Here is an 18,398-nt window from a genome sequence, read left to right on the forward strand (position 1 = left end):
GCAGTGAGCTGAGATTGTGCCGCTGCACTCCAGCCTGGGCGACACAGCGAGACTCGATCTCAAAACAACAGCAGCAGCAAAAACCTACAACTTCCCAATCTCATCACCAGCCACTGGCACCCACCGCTCTATTTTCTGTCTCTATGAATTTGACTCCTCCAAGTACCTTATAGAAGTGAAATCATACCGTATTTGTCATCGTGTAACTGGTTTAATTTTTGTTTGAGGTGGTGAGAGCTTCAGGACTATAGGACTAAGGTCTTAAAACAGCTCTTTCTGCCTGAGTAATCTCCATTATGGCAGGACTCCTGTAAGAAGATGACCGTTCATATGAGGGGGGAAGAAAACTTACTCCCAGTCAGAGCGACTTGGGTTGAATTCTTCCGTTTCCAGTGGCATCTGCTTCTGGGGCCTCAGACACTGTCAGGGGTAGGAGGTGGTGATCAGATACGCTTGCTTGGAGCAGTGCAAGGGAAAGCAGGTGCCCAGAGGTGCATCCTGGTTTGGTGGGGGTAACAAACATGGACAGGTAAGTGCAGGAGTGTCTGCGATACTCAAAGAAAGGTAGTTCAGCTGTGCACGGCGGCTCATGCTTGTAATCCCAGCACTTTGGGAAGCTGGGGTGGGTGGATCACCTGAGGTTGGGAGTTCGAGACCAGCCTCACCAATATGGAGAAACCCCATCTCTACTAAAAATACAAAATTAGCCGGGTGTGGTGGTGCATGCCTGTAATCCCAGCAACTTGGGAGGCTGAGGCAGGAGAATTGCTTGAACTCAGGAGGCGGAGGTTGCAGTGAGCCAAGATCGCGCCATTGCACTCCAGCCTTGGACACAAAAGGGAAATTCCATTTCAAAAAAAAAAAAAAAAGTTCAGGCAGAGTTCAGGAAGACGTCTCTGTACAGGCTCAGACATTGGGATGAGATTCTGAGAATCTGGGAATGAATCAGGCCCTCAGCCCCTCCTCCCTCAGGCCCAGGAGTCCTGACACCTAGCCTCTCCTCCCTTGGACCCAGAAGTCCAGGACCCCAGCTCCTCTTCCTTCAGACTCAGGAGTCCAGGCCCCAGTCCTCAACTCCCTCAGACCAGGAGTCCAGGACCCAAGCCGCCCCAGAAGCTTGGGTACCAACAGGCTACTATATCCTTGTTTCTGAGCATGGAAATTCTCAAATTATCCCCAAAAGCCTATGAAGAAGGTAAGCACACATTTCCAGATAAGGAAATAGGCTGACATATTTGAAAGACACACAGAGGGTCGCAGTCTGCAACTAACAGTGGTGGGATTCAAACCTGTGTTACTCTAGAGCTGCGCAGCGCCTTAAAAGGTGCGGCAAGTGTGACGTCGTTCGAACGAACCGTAGGCCCCGCCCTCGGACAAGGCTACGCCCACATGCTCGAAACCGCCACTACCAGCTGTAACTGCGCTCAGGGCCGATGCTCATAGGTCCCGCCCCTGGGATCCCCGCCCACTCTGCCCTTGCCACGCCCCTCACAGCCCAGTTCCGGAACTCGCGGGCCCCAACGCGCCTGCGCTTCCCCAGGTGCGTCGCTGCGTCTCGCGTTCTTCCGGGAGCTTCCCGGGCGGCGGGTCAGCAGTCGGCTCCGCGCAGACCGCCGAGCCGCGTTGCGGGCCCGGCATGAACCGCTACCTGCTGCCGCTGTCGGCACTGGGCACCGTAGTAGGCGGCGCCGTGCTGCTCAAGTGAGTACATTCTAGCCCTGCGTGCGCGGTCACGGCGGGCCCCCAGTGCTGGGGCAGGGAAGGCGGCGCAGACCCCCGCCCCTCGCACCCGGGTCCAGCCGCCGCAGCTGCGGACCGCGCTGCCTGCCGGGAGTGGGGCACACCTGCGCTCGGGCCGGCCGGCTCACGGCCCAAGGTCACGCGGAGGGAAGGGCGAGCCTGGGCCCTTGTAAATGTGGCTTTCCTTTCAGACTTTTAAACTCTTATTTATTATTTATTTGTTCATTTAGTTTTAGAGGCAGAATCTGGCTCTGTCACCCAGGCTGGAGTGCAGTGGCGCGGTCTCGGCAGCTTTGACCACCTGGATTCCAGTGATCCTCCCACCTTAGCGTCCCCAGGAGCTGAGACCACAGGCGCGCCACCACGCCCGGCTAATTTTTTTTTTTTTTTTTGAGACGGAGTCTTGCTCTGTCACCTAGGTTGGAGTGCAGTGGCGCGATCTCCGGTCACTGCAACCTCCGACCCTCCCAGGTTAAAGTGATTCTCCCACCTCAGCCCCCTGAATAGCTGGGACTACAGGCCTGTGCCACAACGCCTGGCTAATTTTTTTATTTTCACTAGGGACGGCGTTTTACCATGTTGGCCAGGCTGGTCTTGAACTCCTGACCTTGTGATTCGCCTGCCTCGGCCTCCCAAAGTGCTGGGATTACAGGCGTGGGCCACCGCGCCCCGCCAGGGCTACTTAAAGTTATTTAAAAATAAGCCTCAGTGGCTGGTGGCCACCGTATGTCCTGGAGTTTCTCCCCTGTGGGCTGTGGTGCAGATCGGCTCAGCCTCCTGTTGCTGGACATTGTGTGTTTCCAGCATTAGCCTCCGTGGGACATGGGTGTGGTGGGCAAAGTCATGGCTCTGGAGAGGTGGCCACGTCCCAGTCCTGCAATGTGTGACTGCGTTACCTCAAGCGTCAGAGGGTCTTGCTGATGTGTTAAGTGAAGGATCTTATGATTATCATGTAGGCTTTTTTATTTTTCTTTTGAGACAGGGCCTCTTTGGCACCTAGGCTGGAATGCAGTCATGCTGTCACAGCTCACTGCAGCCTCAACCTCCCTGGGCTCAGGTGATCCTCCTACCTCAGCCTCCCGAGTAGCTGAGTCTACAAGTGTGCACCACTATGCCCTGTTAATTATTTTTTTAGATGAAGTTTTGCTCTTGTTGCCCAGGCTGGAGTGCAGTGGCGTGATCTCAGCTCACTGCAACCTCTACCTCCTGGGTTCAAGCAATTCTCCTGCCTCAGCCTCTCGAGTAACTGAGGTTACAGGCGCCCACCACCATGCCCAGCTAATTTTTGTATATTTAGTAGAGACGGGGCTATACCGTGTTGGCCAGGCTGGTCCTGAACTCCTGACCTCAGGTGATCCACTGGCTTCGGCCTCCCAAAGTGCTGGGATTACAGGCGTGAGCCACTGAACCCGGCCCATTTTTGTATTTTTAGTAGAAATGGGCTGTCAGCATGTTGACCATGCTGGTCTTGAACTTCGGACCTCAAGTGATCCTCCCACCTCGGCCTCCCAAAGTGTTGGGATTACAGGCGTGAGCCACCGTGCACGGCCTGCCTTGTAGTCTTATAGGGTCCTTATGTGAGGGACCAGGAGGCTCAGTCAGAGGTCAGGTGGAAGCCAGAAGGAGAGGTTCCAGGGATGATATCAGTTTGAAGATGGAGGCGGGCCAAGAGTGGAGGGATGTTGCAGGCTGTAGCAGCTGGAAATGGATTCTCCCCTAGAACCTCCAGAAGGGGCGTGACTCTGCCAATTCTTGATTTATTGCAGTGAGACCTATTTTGGACTCTTGACCTGCAGAACTATAGGATAATGCATTTATGTGGTTTTAAGTCACTGAGTTTGTGGTAATGCATACAGCAGCCGTGGGAATCTCATGCAGTGGGCATTTTAAATTTTAAGATTTTTGAGGTGGAGTCTTACTCTGTCACTCAGGCTGGTGTCATTTCGACTCACTGCAGCCTCCGCTTTCTGGTTGTGCCTCAGCCTCCCGAGTAGCTGGGATTACAGGTGCCCTCCACCATGCCTGGCTAATTTTTGTATTTTTAGTAGAGACTGCATCTCACCGTGTTTGCCAGTCTGGTCTTGAACTCCTGACCTCAAGTGATCTGCCTGCCTCTGACTCCCAAAGTGCTGGGATTACTTGCCCGGCTGGGAATCTCATGCATTAGGCATTTATAAAATAACGATTGTCACCGGGTGCAGTGGCTCACACCTGTTAATCCCAGCACTTTGGGAGGCTGAGGCAGGCAGATCACCTGAGGTCGGGAGTTCGAGACGAGCCTGACCAACATGGAGAATGTGACAGAGATCCCACTGTGTGATGTGATGACATCTGTTTTTCAGCTGGGGGACGGGAGTGAGCTCATATGGGTTTGTCTGAGATCACTCAGTCAGGGGCACGTGGGGTGAGAGTGAGCAGACAGGACTGACTGTGCCCCTTCCCGCCCTCAGGGACAATGTTGCCGGTGGGGTTTGCCCCAGCAAGGCCACCATCCCTGGGAAGACGGTCATCGTGACGGGCGCTAACACAGGCATAGGGAAGCAGACCGCCTTTGAACTGGCCAAAAGAGGTAAAATCTCCCCTGCTTTGGCTCTGGGAGAGAGATTTGCACACCTATGCAGCATGATTCACAGTCCAGCAACCCAGGCACCCACTCACAGATGAACAGAGAAACAGAATGTGGCGTCTGCAGACAGTGAAACGATTCAGCCTTCAAAAGGAAGGGCATTCTTTTTTTTTCTTTGAGGTGGTGTTTTGCTCTTGTTGCCCAGGCTGGCGTACAGTGGCGCCACCTCGGCTCACTGCAACCTCCGCCTCCCGGGTTCAAGTGATTTCTCCTGCCTCTGCCTTCCGAGTAGCTGGGACTACAGGCATATGTCACCATGCCCAACTAATTTTGTATTTTTAGTAGAGACAGGGTTTCTCCATGTTGATTAGGCTGGTCTCGAACTCCCGACCTCAGGTGATCCACCGGCCTTGGCCTCCCAAAGTGCAGGGATTACAGGTGTGAGCCACTGCGTCTGGCCGGAAGGGCATTCTAACAGATGAAACTTGAGGACATGACTCTAAGTGAAATAAGCCATTCCACAGAAGAACAAATACTGTATGATTCCACTTATATGAGCTACCTAAATTCATAGAGAAGTTTGAATGGTGCTTGCCAGGGGTGGGGAGGGGAGAATGGGGAGTTATTGTTTAATTGGTACAGAATTTTAGTTTGGGAAGATGAAAACGTTCTAGAGATTCTAGAGATGGGTAGTTGTATTGGTTGTACATTAGGAATTTTTTTTGTTTGTTTTTGAGATTGAGTTTTGCTCTTGTTGCCCAGGCTGGAGCACAGTGGCACCATCTCAGTTTGCTGCAACCTCTGCCTCTCAGGTTCAAGCAATTCTTCTGCCTCAGCTTCCCAAGTAGCTGGGATTATAGGCATGCTCCACCACACCCAGCTAATTTTGTATTTTTTTTTTTTTTTTGAGACGGAGTTTCACTCTTGTTGCCCAGGCTGGAGTGCAATGGCGCGATCTCGGCTCACTGCAACCTCCGCCTCCTGGGTTCAGGCAATTCTCCTGCCTCAGCCTCCTGAGTAGCTGGGATTACAGGCACGCACCACCATGCCCAGCTAATGTTTTTGTATTTTTAGTAGAGACGGGGCTTCTCCATGTTGGTTAGGCTGGTGTCAAACTCCCGACCTCAGGTGATCCACCCGCCTTGGCCTCCTAAAGTGCTGGGATTACAGGCCTGAGCCACCTCGCCCGGCCATGAATGTTTTTAATACCAACGAACTGGATACATAAAAATGGTTAAGGTGGCTCACATCTATAATTCCAGCACTTTTGGAGGCTGAGGCGGGAGAATCACTTGAGGCCAGGAGTTCCAGATCAGTCTGGACAACATAGCAAGACCCCATCTCTCTGCCCCCCAAAAAATCAGCCAGGCGTGCTGGCACCAGTGGTGCCTGTAGTCCCAGGTCGCTTGAGCCCAGGACTTCAAGGATGAATGAGCTATGATGGTGTCACTGCACTCCAGCCTGGGCAGCAGAGTATGACTGTGATTCAAAAAAAAAAAGAGCATTAAAACAGTAAATTTTAAGTGATGTGTAATTTTACCACAACAAAAAAATTGGAGGCCAGGTGCTGTGGGTTATTTGTAACTCAAGCAGTTCGGGAGGCTGAGGAGCCGATCACCTGAGGTCAGGAGTTTGAGACTAGCTTGGCTAACATGGTGAAATCCCTGTCTCTACTTAAAATACAAAAAAAATAAGCTGGGTGAGGTGGCAGGCCCCTGTAACCCCAGCTACTTAGGATGCTAAGGCAGGAGAATCACTTGAACCCTGGAGGTGGAGGTTGCAGTGAACCGAGATCGCCCCATTGCACTCAAGCCTGGACAACAGAGAGAGAGACCCCGTCTCAAGAAAAAAAACAATCCTCTTGCCTCAGCCTCCCAAAGTGCTGGGATGACAGGTGTGAGCCACCGTGTCTGGCCAGTTCAGTGATGTTTAGTATCGTCACAGAGCGATGCAACTATCTTTAAAATCAACCCTAGAGCATTTCTGTTACTCTAGAAAGAAACATTGCTTGCTTTAACTACCAAGCTGCAATTCCTTCTCCCCCCAGCCCTAGGCAACAAATAGTCTATTTTCTTTCTCTGTGGATTTGCTTATTCTGGGCATTTCATATGCGTGAAATCGTGTGAACAGAATTCCTGTAAATGGGATTGTCCGCTATGTGTCTTCTGTGTCTGGTTTCTCTTCCTGAGCAGAGTTTCTGAGGTCTTCCTTGCTGTAGCCTGAGTCAGTCCTCCACTCCTTTTCACAGCTGTGTAATATTCCACCCTTCTGGAGGGACCATGTTGTTATCCCTTTATCCATGGATGGACATTTGTTTCTACCGTCTGGCTTCTGTGAAGAGTACCACGTGAACATTGGTGCATGTGCTTTTGTGTAGACGTGTTTTGTGTAGAAATGTTTTCATTTCTCCTGTGTCAGTATCTAGGAGTGGGTTATTAATGTAAACCTTTTTCTATTCTGGGTTTTCAGGAGGCAACGTCATCCTGGCCTGCCGAGACATGGAGAAGTGTGAGGCAGCGGCAAGGGCCATCCGCCGGGAGACCCTCAATCACCATGTGAATGCCCGGCAGTTGGACCTGGCCTCCCTTAAGTCCATCCGAGAGTTTGCAGCGAAGATCAATGAAGGTAGGACAACACTGGCTTGTGCGATGAGTCTGGGATGGGCGCCTCCCAGGGGCAGGCTGAGGAGTGAAAGAACCAAGGAAGCTTTAGAGCTTAGTTTTGGTGAACTGTGGCCCACGGGCCATATCCAGTGGCTGCCTTTTTTTTGTACAGCCTGCAAGCTATGACTTTATTTTTACTATTTATTTATTTATTTTAAAAGATAGGGTTTCACCATGATGGCCAGGCTGGTCTTGAACTCCTGACCTCAGGTAATCCACCCACCTCGGCCTCCCAAAGTGCTAGGATTACAGGCGTGAGCCACAGTGCCCGACTATTTTTATTTTTGAGACAGAATCTTGTTCTGTTGCCCAGGCTGGAGTGCAACGGCATGATCTCAGCTCACTGCAACTTCTGCCTCCTGGGTTCAAGTGATTCTCCTGCCTCAGCCTTCCGAGTAGCTGGGATTACAGTTATGTGCCACCACGCCCAGCTAATTTTTTTGTATTTTTAGTAGAGGTGGGGTTTCACTACATTGGTCAGGCTGGTCTCAAATTCCTGACCTCAGGTGGTCCTCCTGCCTTGGCCTCCCAAGTGTTGGAATTTCAGGCGTGAACCACCGGACCTGGTCTGAATAATTAGTTTTTTTGAGACAGGGTCTGTCTCTGTCACCCAGGCTGGAGGTGCAGTCATGGCTCACTGCAGTCTCAACCTGCTGGGCTCAAGTGATCCTCCCACTTCAGCCTCCCAAGTAGCTGGGTGTACAGGCTTATGCCACCACATTTTTTTTTGTAGAGCTGGGGTTTCACCATGCTGCTCAGGCTGGTCTCAAACTCCTGGGCTCAAGTGATCACACAAATTGGCCTTCCAAATTGCTGGATTATAGGCTTGAGCCACTGCACCCGGCCTTATTAAGTGCTTATGGATCAAGTGTCTTCCCCACCATGGTTAAAGAAATAAGTGTGTGTTTGTTATGGGACATTTATAAAATACTGCAGTGTAAAAAAGACAGAACTGGTCAGACGTGGTGGCTCATGTTTGTAAATCCCAGCATTTTGGGAGGCTGAGGTCAGGAGTTCAATACCAGTGACCATATAGCTTTTCTATTCTTGTTCATCTTAAATAGGCTCAAGAATACATTAAACATTATTATTTTATTTTTGAGATGGAGTTTCGCTGTTGTCGTCCAGCCTGGAGTGCAGTGGTGCGATCTCCGCTCACTGCAATGTCCACCTCTTGGGTTTAAGCAATTCTCCGGCCTCAGCCTTCCGAGTAGCTGGGATCACAGGCGCCCACCCCCATGCACAGCTAATTTTTGTAATTTTAGTAGACATGGGGTTTTGCCATGTTGGCCAGGCTGGTCGATTACAGGCGTGAGCACCGTGCACGGCCACTTTGTTTCTTTTGTCTGGCACTGGAAAGGGCCAAAGCTTTCTTGTTCAGAGTCGATGCGCCCCGCTCAGTAAACGGGCGCTCAGGTAATGGACAAACAGGGTGTTGTGGAACCTCAGTCACAGTCATAGGGAGGTAGGCGCAGGTGCTCACTCGTTCACACACATTGAGTCCCTGCTGTGCCCTTGGGGCTCAAGAGGGAGCCACCTTGTTGTGGATGTTGTGTGGAATAGGTGAGAGGCGCTGTGGTAAGATCACAAAGAACAGTGAGAGGGTAATGCCTCAGAGTCTCAGAGGTGGATGTAACGTTTTTATTTTTCTTGAGACAGAATCTCACTCTGTCACCCAGGGTGGAGTGCAGTGGTGCAGTCTTGGCTCACTGCAGCTCTGCCTTCTGGGTTCAAGCGAGTCTCCTGTCTCAGCCTCTGGAGTAGCTGGGATCACAGGCGTGCGCCACCATGCCAGGCTAATTGTGTATTTTTGGTAGAGACGGGGCTTCACTGTGTTGGCCGGCCTGGTCTCAAACTCCTGACCTCAGGTGATCCACCTGCCTCGCCCTCCCAGTCTGTGGGCACTGTGGTTGCTTTTGCAAGTGAGGTGGCAGGTTTGGGAATGAAGCTAGCACCTGAGAACCTGCAGTGCTGGGGCTCCTGCAGGAAAGAGTCCCAAGGCTTCGGTGGAGGTGTGGAGGGTATGTGTGTGTGTCCTGGGGCTGCTGTAACCATGCACCACAAACCCCGGGGCTTCCACCCTCGGAAGTGCATTCCCTAACCGTTCTGGAAGCCAGCAGTTGGAATCTGGGTGTCCCTGGGGCTGTGTTCCTGTGAGCTGGGCCGTAATCCTCCCAGCCTCTTCCACTTCCAGTGCAGTCGCCCACCCTCACCTTGGAGCTGTACCTCCTCTCCCCGCCTCCCTCCACACGTGGCCTTCCTCCCCACTGTGTCTCCGTCTGTTTTCCCTTCCTATAAGGACACCAGGCCGGGTGCTGTGGCTCACACCTGTAATCCCTGCACATTGGGAGGCTGAGGCGGGCAGATCACCTGAGGTCAGGAATTTGAGAGCAGCCTGACCAACATGGTGAAACCCCATGTCTACCAAAAATAAAATTAGCTGGGTGTGGTGGCACGTGCCCATAATCTCGGCTATGACCTCCTCCTCCCAGGTTCAAGTGATTCTCCTGCCTCAGCCTCCTGAGTAGCTGCGATTATGGGCACCGGTGACAAGAGGGAAACTGTCTCAAAAAACAAAACCGGACACCAGTCATTGGATTAGGGCTCACCCTAATGACCTCATCCTGATGTGGCCACTTCTGCACAGACCGTTTCTAGCAGGGGCCACCTTCATGGGCTCCAGAAGCACAGGAATGCTTCTACTGTGCCTTAGGCTGGGGTCTGTGCTCACCCTGAGATCTCCTTCCCCGCCTCTCTCTTCCAGAGGAGCAGCGAGTGGACATTCTCGTCAACAACGCGGCCGTGATGCGGTGCCCCCACTGGACAACGGAGGATGGCTTTGAGATGCAGTTTGGCGTTAACCACCTGGGTGAGGCCTGGGCAGGGGGCTACACCGTGGGCTCAAGCCATCCTCCCCCTCATCCTCCCAAAGTGCTGGGATTATAGGTGTAAGCCACTGTGCCCGATCAAAAGTGACCTTTTTGTCATCCTTTAACCCAGGTCACTTTCTCTTGACAAACTTGCTGCTGGACAAGCTGAAAGCCTCAGCCCCTTCACGGATCATCAACCTCTCGTCCTTGGCCCACATTGCTGGGCACATAGACTTTGATGACTTGAACTGGCAGACGAGGAAGTATGACCCCAAAGCCGCCTACAGCCAGAGCAAGCTGGCCATCGTCCTCTTCACCAAGGAGCTGAGCCGGCGGCTGCAAGGTACAGGGTGCTAGGCTCGGCCTCCCTCTTTACTTTGAGCCTAGAGCAGCTCTTCCGTGATCCTGGGCTGAGCGGAGGCCAAGCTGTGGCCCCAGAACAGAGCGGGCTAAAGTAGAGCACAGGGACGACCGTGCCGCTTCTGGTGCCTGAAGCAGACATCACTAATCGATCATTCTTCATTCATCCCAGGCCGTCTAGTCTGCCTGGATCAGTGTCCTTCCCTGCTGTTGTTGGGTAGGCAGCTCAACCTTTTGGCTCCAGCCAGTGAGTCTCAACCAGGAGCACTTTTGGCCTGGAATTGTCACTGCCTGGAGACACAGTAATCCCAGGTGGGCCGGGGAGAGATTGCTCTGGGCATTTGGAGGGTAAAGGCCCGGATGCTGTTCAGTGTCCTATAGCACATGAGACAGCCCCTTACCCCTCACAGCGTCTGCTGAGAAACCTGCCCTGGGCCCTTGCCTCTGAAAGACGGCCTGTGGACCAGCAGTGCCAGCCCCACTGGGAGCTGGTCTGAGTAGCCGTATCTCAGATCCCAGCCCCACCCACCGATTCAGACTCCCGAGTGAGCCTGGTGTTCTGGGTTTATCAAGCCCTCCAGGAAAGCTCTGCTCCCAGGCGCCATGTGGCAGAGCTGCCCTGCAAGATAAGACCACCTTACTAAGATTTCAGCGCAAGAGGGACGATGGGGTTTGAGTATAGGAAGCCCCAGAGCTGAGTGTGGGCTGCCACGGCCTTCCAGGTAAGGACCCCTCCCTCAATCTTCTCTTTTTCCCCTAGGCTCTGGTGTGACTGTCAATGCCCTGCACCCCGGCGTGGCCAGGACAGAGCTGGGCAGACACACAGGCATCCATGGCTCCACCTTCTCCAGCACCACCCTCGGTGAGTCTCCTCCCAGCTTGGGGTCTCTGCACTGAGCCCTCTACCCCTGCTCTCTCAGCCCAGGGCCCAGGACCCTCCCTCCGAGATGGTCCCTGGGGCCTCGTGCCTGCTCCTCCCCTGGGACCCTCCCTCCGAGATGGTCCCTGGGGCCTCGTGCCTGCTCCTCCCCTGCATCATCCGAGGCAGAAAGGTCGAGTCCCTTTCCTATGTCGATGTGGCCTGCCAGCCTCCAACAGCCCCAGGAAGCAGGTAGAATGCTGCTGGCCAATGAGAAAACCATGTCTCAGAGGAAGAGGCCATGGAACTGACTCCTGGAGTCAGGCCGTGCTTGGTGTAACTCCAGCTTCATCCCAAACCAGCCAGCCGTGTCTCCTGGGGAAATGGCGTAAGCCCCCCCATCCCCACCAGCCTCTTTCTTCATCTGCAGAGTCAAGGCCATAATGGGACTCACCTCACAGTCACTGGGAGGGTTAGAGGAGACTTTCCTGGAAAGGGCCAGCACCGTGACCCACTCAAAGAATAGGCTGCATCAACAGTTCCAGCCTTTCCCGTCCCTGCTGGTTCCCATCCCTTCTGGATCCCTTCTGGTTCCCTTCCCCTGCCTTTCCTTTCCCTGGGGGCCCCCTCCCCCTTCCTCTTCCCTGGGGGTCCCCTTCCCCTTTCCCTCCCCTTTCCATTCCCTGGTACTTCCCTTCACCTTCCCGTCCACTCCCCCCTTCTGCTTCCCTTCTCTTCCCGGTTCCCTCCCCCTTCCCTTCCCCTTTCCCTAGTACTTCCTTCACCTTCCCTGGTGCTTTCCTTACTCCTTCCCCCTTCCCGTCCACTCCCTTCTGCCTCCCTTCCCTTCCAGTTCACTTCTGCTTCCTTTCCACTTCCTCTCTTCTGCTGCTTTTTGGGTTCCCTTCTTGTTCCCTTCTCTTCCCCGGTGTGGATAGGTGGTTGCCATCAAGAATGTTAACCTGGCTAGGCTTGTAATCCCAGCACTTTGGGAGGCTAAGGCGGGTGGATTACCTCAGGTCAGGAGTTCAAGACTAGCCTGGCCAACATGGTAAAACCCTGTCTCTACTAAAAATACTAAAATTAGCTGGGCATGGTGGTGTGCATCTAAAGTCCCTGCTATTTGGGAGGCTGAGGCAGGAGAATTCCTTGAACCTGGGAGGTGGAGGTTACAGTGAGCTGAGATTACACCACTGCATGCCAGCCTGGGCAACACAGAGACTTCACATCTCAGAAAAAAAGAAAAATTAACCTGGGGCTGGTGCCAGGTGCATTTAAGAAGTTACTTAAGGAGAAATGGGGTAGGGTGACTACTGGGGCTAAGAGGAGGAGAGCTTTCATTTACCTGGGCAAAGCCAGGAAGGCTTCCTGGGGAGGCAGCTTTTGGTATGATCCCTGGTCTGGAGGGATTTGCCTGGGCGGTGCCAGGGAAGGGAACTGCAGATGGAGTGAGCCAAAGGGAAAGGGCTGGAGGGCTCTGTGGGACTCCAGGGGCCTGGAACTCCCTGACGGGGTAGTGGGGCTTCCTGACTTCTGAATGTGTTTGGACTGAATGCCCTGTGGGCTGATTGCAGGGCCCATCTTCTGGCTGCTGGTCAAGAGCCCCGAGCTGGCTGCCCAGCCCAGTACATACCTGGCCGTGGCGGAGGAACTGGTGGATGTTTCCGGAAAGTACTTTGATGGACTCAAACAGAAGTCCCCAGCCCCCGAGGCTGAGGATGAGGAGGTGGCCCGGCGGCTTTGGGCTGAAAGTGCCCGCCTGGTGGGCTTGGAGGTGTCCCATGTGTCCTCTGTGAGGGAGCAACCCCTTCCCAGATAACCTCTGGAGGTTTGAAAGCCAGGATGGAGGCTGAGGCTCCAAGATGGAGCCACAAGACCGAGGACCGCTGTCCACCACACCCGCAGCTTCCTGCCATCACCTGAGTGACGAGATGGAGGACCGCAGGCCACCACGCCCGCAGCATCCTCTAGGGGGCGGTGTCAGCACCACCTGAGCCGGGAGACGCAGAACTGCCGGCTGCCACAACCGCAGCATCCTCTAACGGGCAGTGCTGGTCGCAGCGGACTGGCTTGCAGGTGGGCACTGCCCTGGGCTCTGGCTGGTCCCGTGTGCTCTGCTGCCAGCAGGGGAGCAGGGCCATACTTCCTCTGGGAATCTAAACTGGGTACGGCTGAGGAGGAACAGTCTCTGTATGCTTGAGGCCGATGTCAGGAGAGGCAGCGGTGCCCGTGGGGGTGGGTTCCAAGGTGCTCCGTGAAGAGCATGGGCAAGGTGTCTGACACTCGGTGGATTCCTGGGTCCCTGTGGGACGCTGTGCACGCATGGTCCTCTCTTGAGCCTTGATTTCTCCAGCGGTGAAGTGCTCAGAATAGCTGCTACCTCCTGTGATGGCGTGGTGTGGTGAGCTGTTGTCTGGCCGTTGCATGGCTGTGCACAGCCCCTGCCAGAGGTGCTTGCTGAGGGCTTCCTGTGCCAGATCCTGGCCAGAGAGCAGGTGTCATCTGAGTTCAAGCTCTGCCTGGAATGGACTGGGAACTCCACCAGCTGCTGCAAGAACCTGGGAGTGCCTGGGGTTCCCACCTTCCTGTCAGTTCTCATGGTAATCCATCCAAACTGCAGACTCTCAAACTTGCTCATTTAAAAAAAAAAAAGTAGCGTTGTAGGTTTTATTTTTTCCTCTGTGTACAGGGGAATGTCCGTGAGCTGAACGAAGACAACTCACGGATTTATTCCTTTTAGGGACACAAGATATCAGTTTATCACCAGGGCAAGAGGCCATGCAGTTCAGACATTTTAGAGATGAAAACTCCTTTTACCCCTTTCACAGGCAATGGTCACTTAAGTCAGGCTCTTACAAGACTGCTGTGTTAGAAACCGGGCGGAGGTCAGGGTGAGCTGAAGGGGCTCTGGGCTTAGATGCAGAACTGAAGGGGGCACTGAAGAGCTGTCATTGAGATACAAAAAGTATTTCAGTATTTTTCTTTGGGATATTGGGGAGGCCAGGGAAGCTGCTCAATATCCTACGATACACACAACAGCCGCCCAGCCCACAGCAGATTGATTCGGGCCCTGATGTCACCAGCCCGGGGGAGGGAGGACTGGAGGGGAACTGAAAGACTTGCTGAAGCTGTAGAAAAACAGAAATAGGGCTGGGCATGGTGGCTCGTGCCTGTAATCCCAGCACTGTGGGAGGTTGAGGCAGGCGGATCACCTTAGGTCTGCAGTTCAAGACCAGCCTGATCAAGAGGGTGAAATACTGACTCTAGTGAAAATACAAAAATTAGCCCGGTGTGGTGGTGCACGCCTGTAATCCCAGCTGAGGCAGAAGAATCACTTGAAGTCGGGGCAGCGATTGCAGTGAGCTGCAATCGTGCCACTGCACTCCAGCCTGGGCGACAGCCAGACTGTCTCAAAAACAAACAAACCTGATCTCTGTGATGCTAGAACTCCCTCTTGTCAGCCCTCTGTCTTGCCTGCTGGATGGCTGGCTGTGATGGAGCTAGCTGCCATGGTGGGCGGTCCTGTGGCATAGCCAGGGAGGAACTGAGACTCTCGTCTAACAAACTGAATCACACCAACAACTATGTGTGTGAGCTTGCTATATGCTCTTGCTTGGGAGCAAGTTACAGGTTCAGCCGAAGAGGAGGGGACCACTCCAGGGTGTGAATACCAGGAGTGGGGAATCAGGAGACTACCCTAGGCCCCCAACAGGAGAGTATGTGTGTAGTATGTATTTCTTACTGGGAGATCATGGAAAAGCAAGTTAGAGAAACATCCCATCAGACGGGGGCCCTGAGGATAATCTCAAAGCCTCTGGTTCTCTAAATATGTGTGTAGGACTCACCCAAGCACTCTCTCTGCTTTTTAAAATTGTGATAAAAAGTATAGAACACTGGCCAGGCGTGGTGGTGCATGCCTGTAATGCCAGCTGATAGGTGAGCTGAGGCAAAATTACTTGAACCCAGGGGGCAGAGGTTGCAGTGAGCCAAGATCACATCACCGCACTCCAGCCTGAATGACTGGGCGAGACTCCATCTCAAAATAAAGAAAGAAAGATTCTGGGGGTCACACCTGTAAGATTCTGGTTCCCTAGGTCTTGGGAGGGGTCCAGGGCTTCACATTCTTGACATGCACTTTGAGAAACGCTGCACCCAGGCTGCCCAAGCCCCACACAGCACCGCAAGCTGCCTTGACACCAGGTGCCACGTGGGGCTTAGGCAGCCTGGAGTACAGTACTGGCGTGTTCCTGTGCTGGTTGGTAAACAAACAGCTACAGCTAAGAACCATCCAACTGCTGTCGCTAGGGACCCAGCAATCAAAGGGTTAATTTGCACCCAGCCCCTTTCTCCATCATCCTGTGTCCTTCTGCCCGCTGTAGGATTTTTTTTTTTTTTTTTAAGAGGGGGTCTTGCTCTGTGGACAGAGTGGAGTGTGGTGGCACGATCTCAGCTCACTGGAACCTCTGCCTCCCAGGTACAAGTGAGTCTGCCTCAGCCTCCCGAGTAGCTGGGACTACAGGCGCGCTCCACCATGCCCAGCTAATTTTTGTATTTTTAGTAGAGATGGCGTTTCACCATGTTGGTTAGGCTGGTCTTGAACTGACCTCAGGTGATCCACCCACCTAGGCCTCCCGAAGTGCTGGGATTACATGCATGAGGCACTGCTGCCAGCTGTAAGATGTTTTCAACATCTTCCCCCCTCTTTGGTGGCACAGGGGCTGGCCCCATATATATATTCGATGGCAACTGACTAGGTCCCTGATACACCTGAGCACTCCAAAAACACCCAGTTACCTGGGACGGAAGATGGTGATGTGTGGCCCTCGCAGGGTTGAGTTTGATAAATGCTCAAAGAAGGTGGTTTTTAGTAGAAAGCCAGCTTTCCTTTTTTTTTTTTCCTGCCAGTAAACGGCAAACAGGAACCTATGGTTGGTGATGGATGTGCTTTCAGAAATGGGGGAGGGAGAGGGAGGCAGTGGGGAGGGAAAGGGAGGCAGTGGGGAGGGAGTCATCAGCCACAGCTGTCTGCTGCATCACCTTCTCCCGATCTGCAGGAAGCTTTCTCGACTTACCTGCTGTGCAGTGTCAAAGTGCTCTATCTTCATTCATATCGAGTAAAGTCAAGGGAGAAACTCTAAAAACGGCAGCACCTTCCTGTCTTCCCACTCAGGTTGCTGCTGTAGCAGAGTGTGGCCTTGATTTCCAGCTTCGCAGCAGACAGTCTCATGGTGAGACCCTGCCTGGCATTGATTCAGAGACAACAAAGCTCCCAAGGTGCCAGTGAAGGAACCAGGGGCGTAAACACAGCCTGTGAACTGCAAGGCAGAAGACGGGTCCAGCCGGTGGCTGCTGAGTCCTCAGGGTGTGTGGCATCTGAGCACATCTCCAAACCACCCAAGTGGCACCCCAGGGCGACATTTACATCATCTTGATACAATTCTCTCAAGGGAAAAACAAGTCTGGCAGCTTCTGCCACAGCAACACTGGCTTGGAGCCTCACGGGAGAGGCCCTAAGAATATCATTTTCTCACTCTAAGTTGCTCTTATGGGAGAGAAGTGATGACATTCTTCCTAAATGTCAACATCTGTGCATCCTTCCCACCATGTGTCACTGGGGCCATCCCATGATTTCAGAATGCTGAGCAGTGTCCTGGCTTCAACCCACCAGATTTTAGGAGCACCCCAATTTCTGGCATTGGGTGACTGACTTGACCTTCACTGTCATATGATTCTTTTTATGTGTCTTTAAAAAACCCTAGAAGAAAATCTAGGCAAAACTATTCAGGACATAGGCGTAGGCAAGGACTTCATGACGAAAACACCAAAAGCATTGGCAACAAAAGCCAAAATAGATAAATGGGACCTAATCAAACTTCACAGCTTCTGCACAGCAAAAGAAACAGTCATTAGAATGAATTGGCAACCAACAGAATGGGAAAAAATTTTTGCAGTCTACCCAACTGACAAAGGGCTAATATCCAGAATCTACAAAGAACTAAAACAGATTTACAAGAAAAAAAAAATAAGCCCATTCAAAAGTGGGCGAAGGATATGAACAGACACTTTACAAAAGAAGACATACATGAGGCTAACAAACATATGAAGAAATGCTCGTCATCACTGGTCATTAGAGAAATGCAAATCAAAACCACAGTGAGATACCATCTCATGCCAGTTAGAATCATTAAAAAATCTGGAGACAACAGATGCTGGAGAGGATATGGAGAAATAGGAACACTTTTACACTGTTGGTGGGAGTGTAAATTAGTTCAACCATTGTGGAAGACAGTGTGGTGATTCCTCAAGGACCTAGAAATAGAAATTCCATTTGACCCAGCAATCACATTACTGGGTATATATCCAAAGGATTATAAGACGTTCTACTATAAGGACACGTGCACACGAATGTTCATTGCAGCACTGTTTACAATAGCAAAGACCTGGAACCAACCCAAATGCCCATCGATGATCGACTGGACAGGGAAAATGTGGCACATATACACCATGGAATATTATGCAGACATCAAAAACGAGTTTGTGTCCTTTGTAGGGACATGGATGAACCTGGAAACCATCATTCTCAGCAAACTGACAAGAACAGAAAATCAAACACCGAATGTTCTCACTCATAGGCGGGTGTTGAACAATGAGAACATGTGGACACAGGGAGGGGACCATCACACACTGGGCACACTGGGGTCTGTCAGGGGGAAATAGGGGAGGGACAGCGGGGGGTGGAGAGTTGGGGAGAGCGAGCGTGGGGAGAAATGCCAGATATAGGTGATGGGGAGGAAGGCAGCAAATCACACTGCCATGTATGTACCTATGCAACAATCTTGCATCTTCTTCACATGTACCCCAAAACTTAAAATGCAGTTTAAAAAAAAAAAAAAAGGACCCAGTGGGGCTGGGCACAATGGCTCACACCTGTAATCCCAGCACTTTGGGAGGCTGAGGTGGGTGGATTGCTTGAGCCCAGGAGTTCAAGACCAGCCTGGGAAACATAGTGAAACCCATCTCTACCCCCCCAAAAACATTTTTTTTTGAGATGGAATTTCGATCTTGTTGCCCAGGCTGGAGTGCAATGGTACGGTCTCGGCTCACCGCAACCTCTGCCTTCTAGGTTCAATGGATTCTCCTGCCTCAGACTCCCGAGTAGCTGGGATTACATGCGCCTGCCACCACACCTGGCTAATTTTGTATTTTTAGTACAGATGGGATTTCACCATGTTGGTCAGGCTGGTCTGGAACTCCTGACCTTAGATGATCTGCCCGTCTTGGCCTTCCAAAGTGCTGGGATTACGGGTGTGAGCCACCACGCCCGGCCCAAGATCCTGTTT

At 52.4% G+C, this 18,398-nt stretch overlaps 1 protein-coding gene across 3 annotated transcripts; it reads left to right on the forward strand.

Annotated features, from left to right (window-relative positions):
• Window positions 1-1,502: 1,502 nt before the first annotated feature.
• On the forward strand, window positions 1,503-14,023 carry RDH13 (retinol dehydrogenase 13). Of its 3 annotated transcripts, XM_032263155.1 has the most exons (8): window positions 1,503-1,701; window positions 4,191-4,309; window positions 6,776-6,931; window positions 9,734-9,838; window positions 9,970-10,182; window positions 10,960-11,061; window positions 12,633-12,939; window positions 12,996-14,023. In XM_032263155.1, the coding sequence occupies exons 1-7, from the start codon at window positions 1,637-1,639 to the stop codon at window positions 12,875-12,877; spliced, it is 1,005 nt and encodes a 334-aa protein (XP_032119046.1). In that variant the 5' UTR covers window positions 1,503-1,636; the 3' UTR covers window positions 12,878-12,939; window positions 12,996-14,023. The 3 variants fall into 3 exon arrangements, with proteins under 3 accessions (XP_032119046.1, XP_032119048.1, XP_032119047.1); XM_032263157.1 differs by lacking the exons at window positions 12,633-12,939; window positions 12,996-14,023 and adding an exon at window positions 11,298-11,628; XM_032263156.1 differs by lacking the exon at window positions 4,191-4,309 and having other exon boundaries at window positions 1,513-1,701.
• The last annotated feature ends 4,375 nt before the right edge of the window (window positions 14,024-18,398 follow it).

Source organism: Sapajus apella, unplaced genomic scaffold, assembly GCF_009761245.1.
Source record: "Sapajus apella isolate SASKATOON/1434 unplaced genomic scaffold, GSC_monkey_1.0 scaffold135, whole genome shotgun sequence".
Lineage (NCBI taxonomy): Eukaryota > Metazoa > Chordata > Mammalia > Primates > Cebidae > Sapajus > Sapajus apella.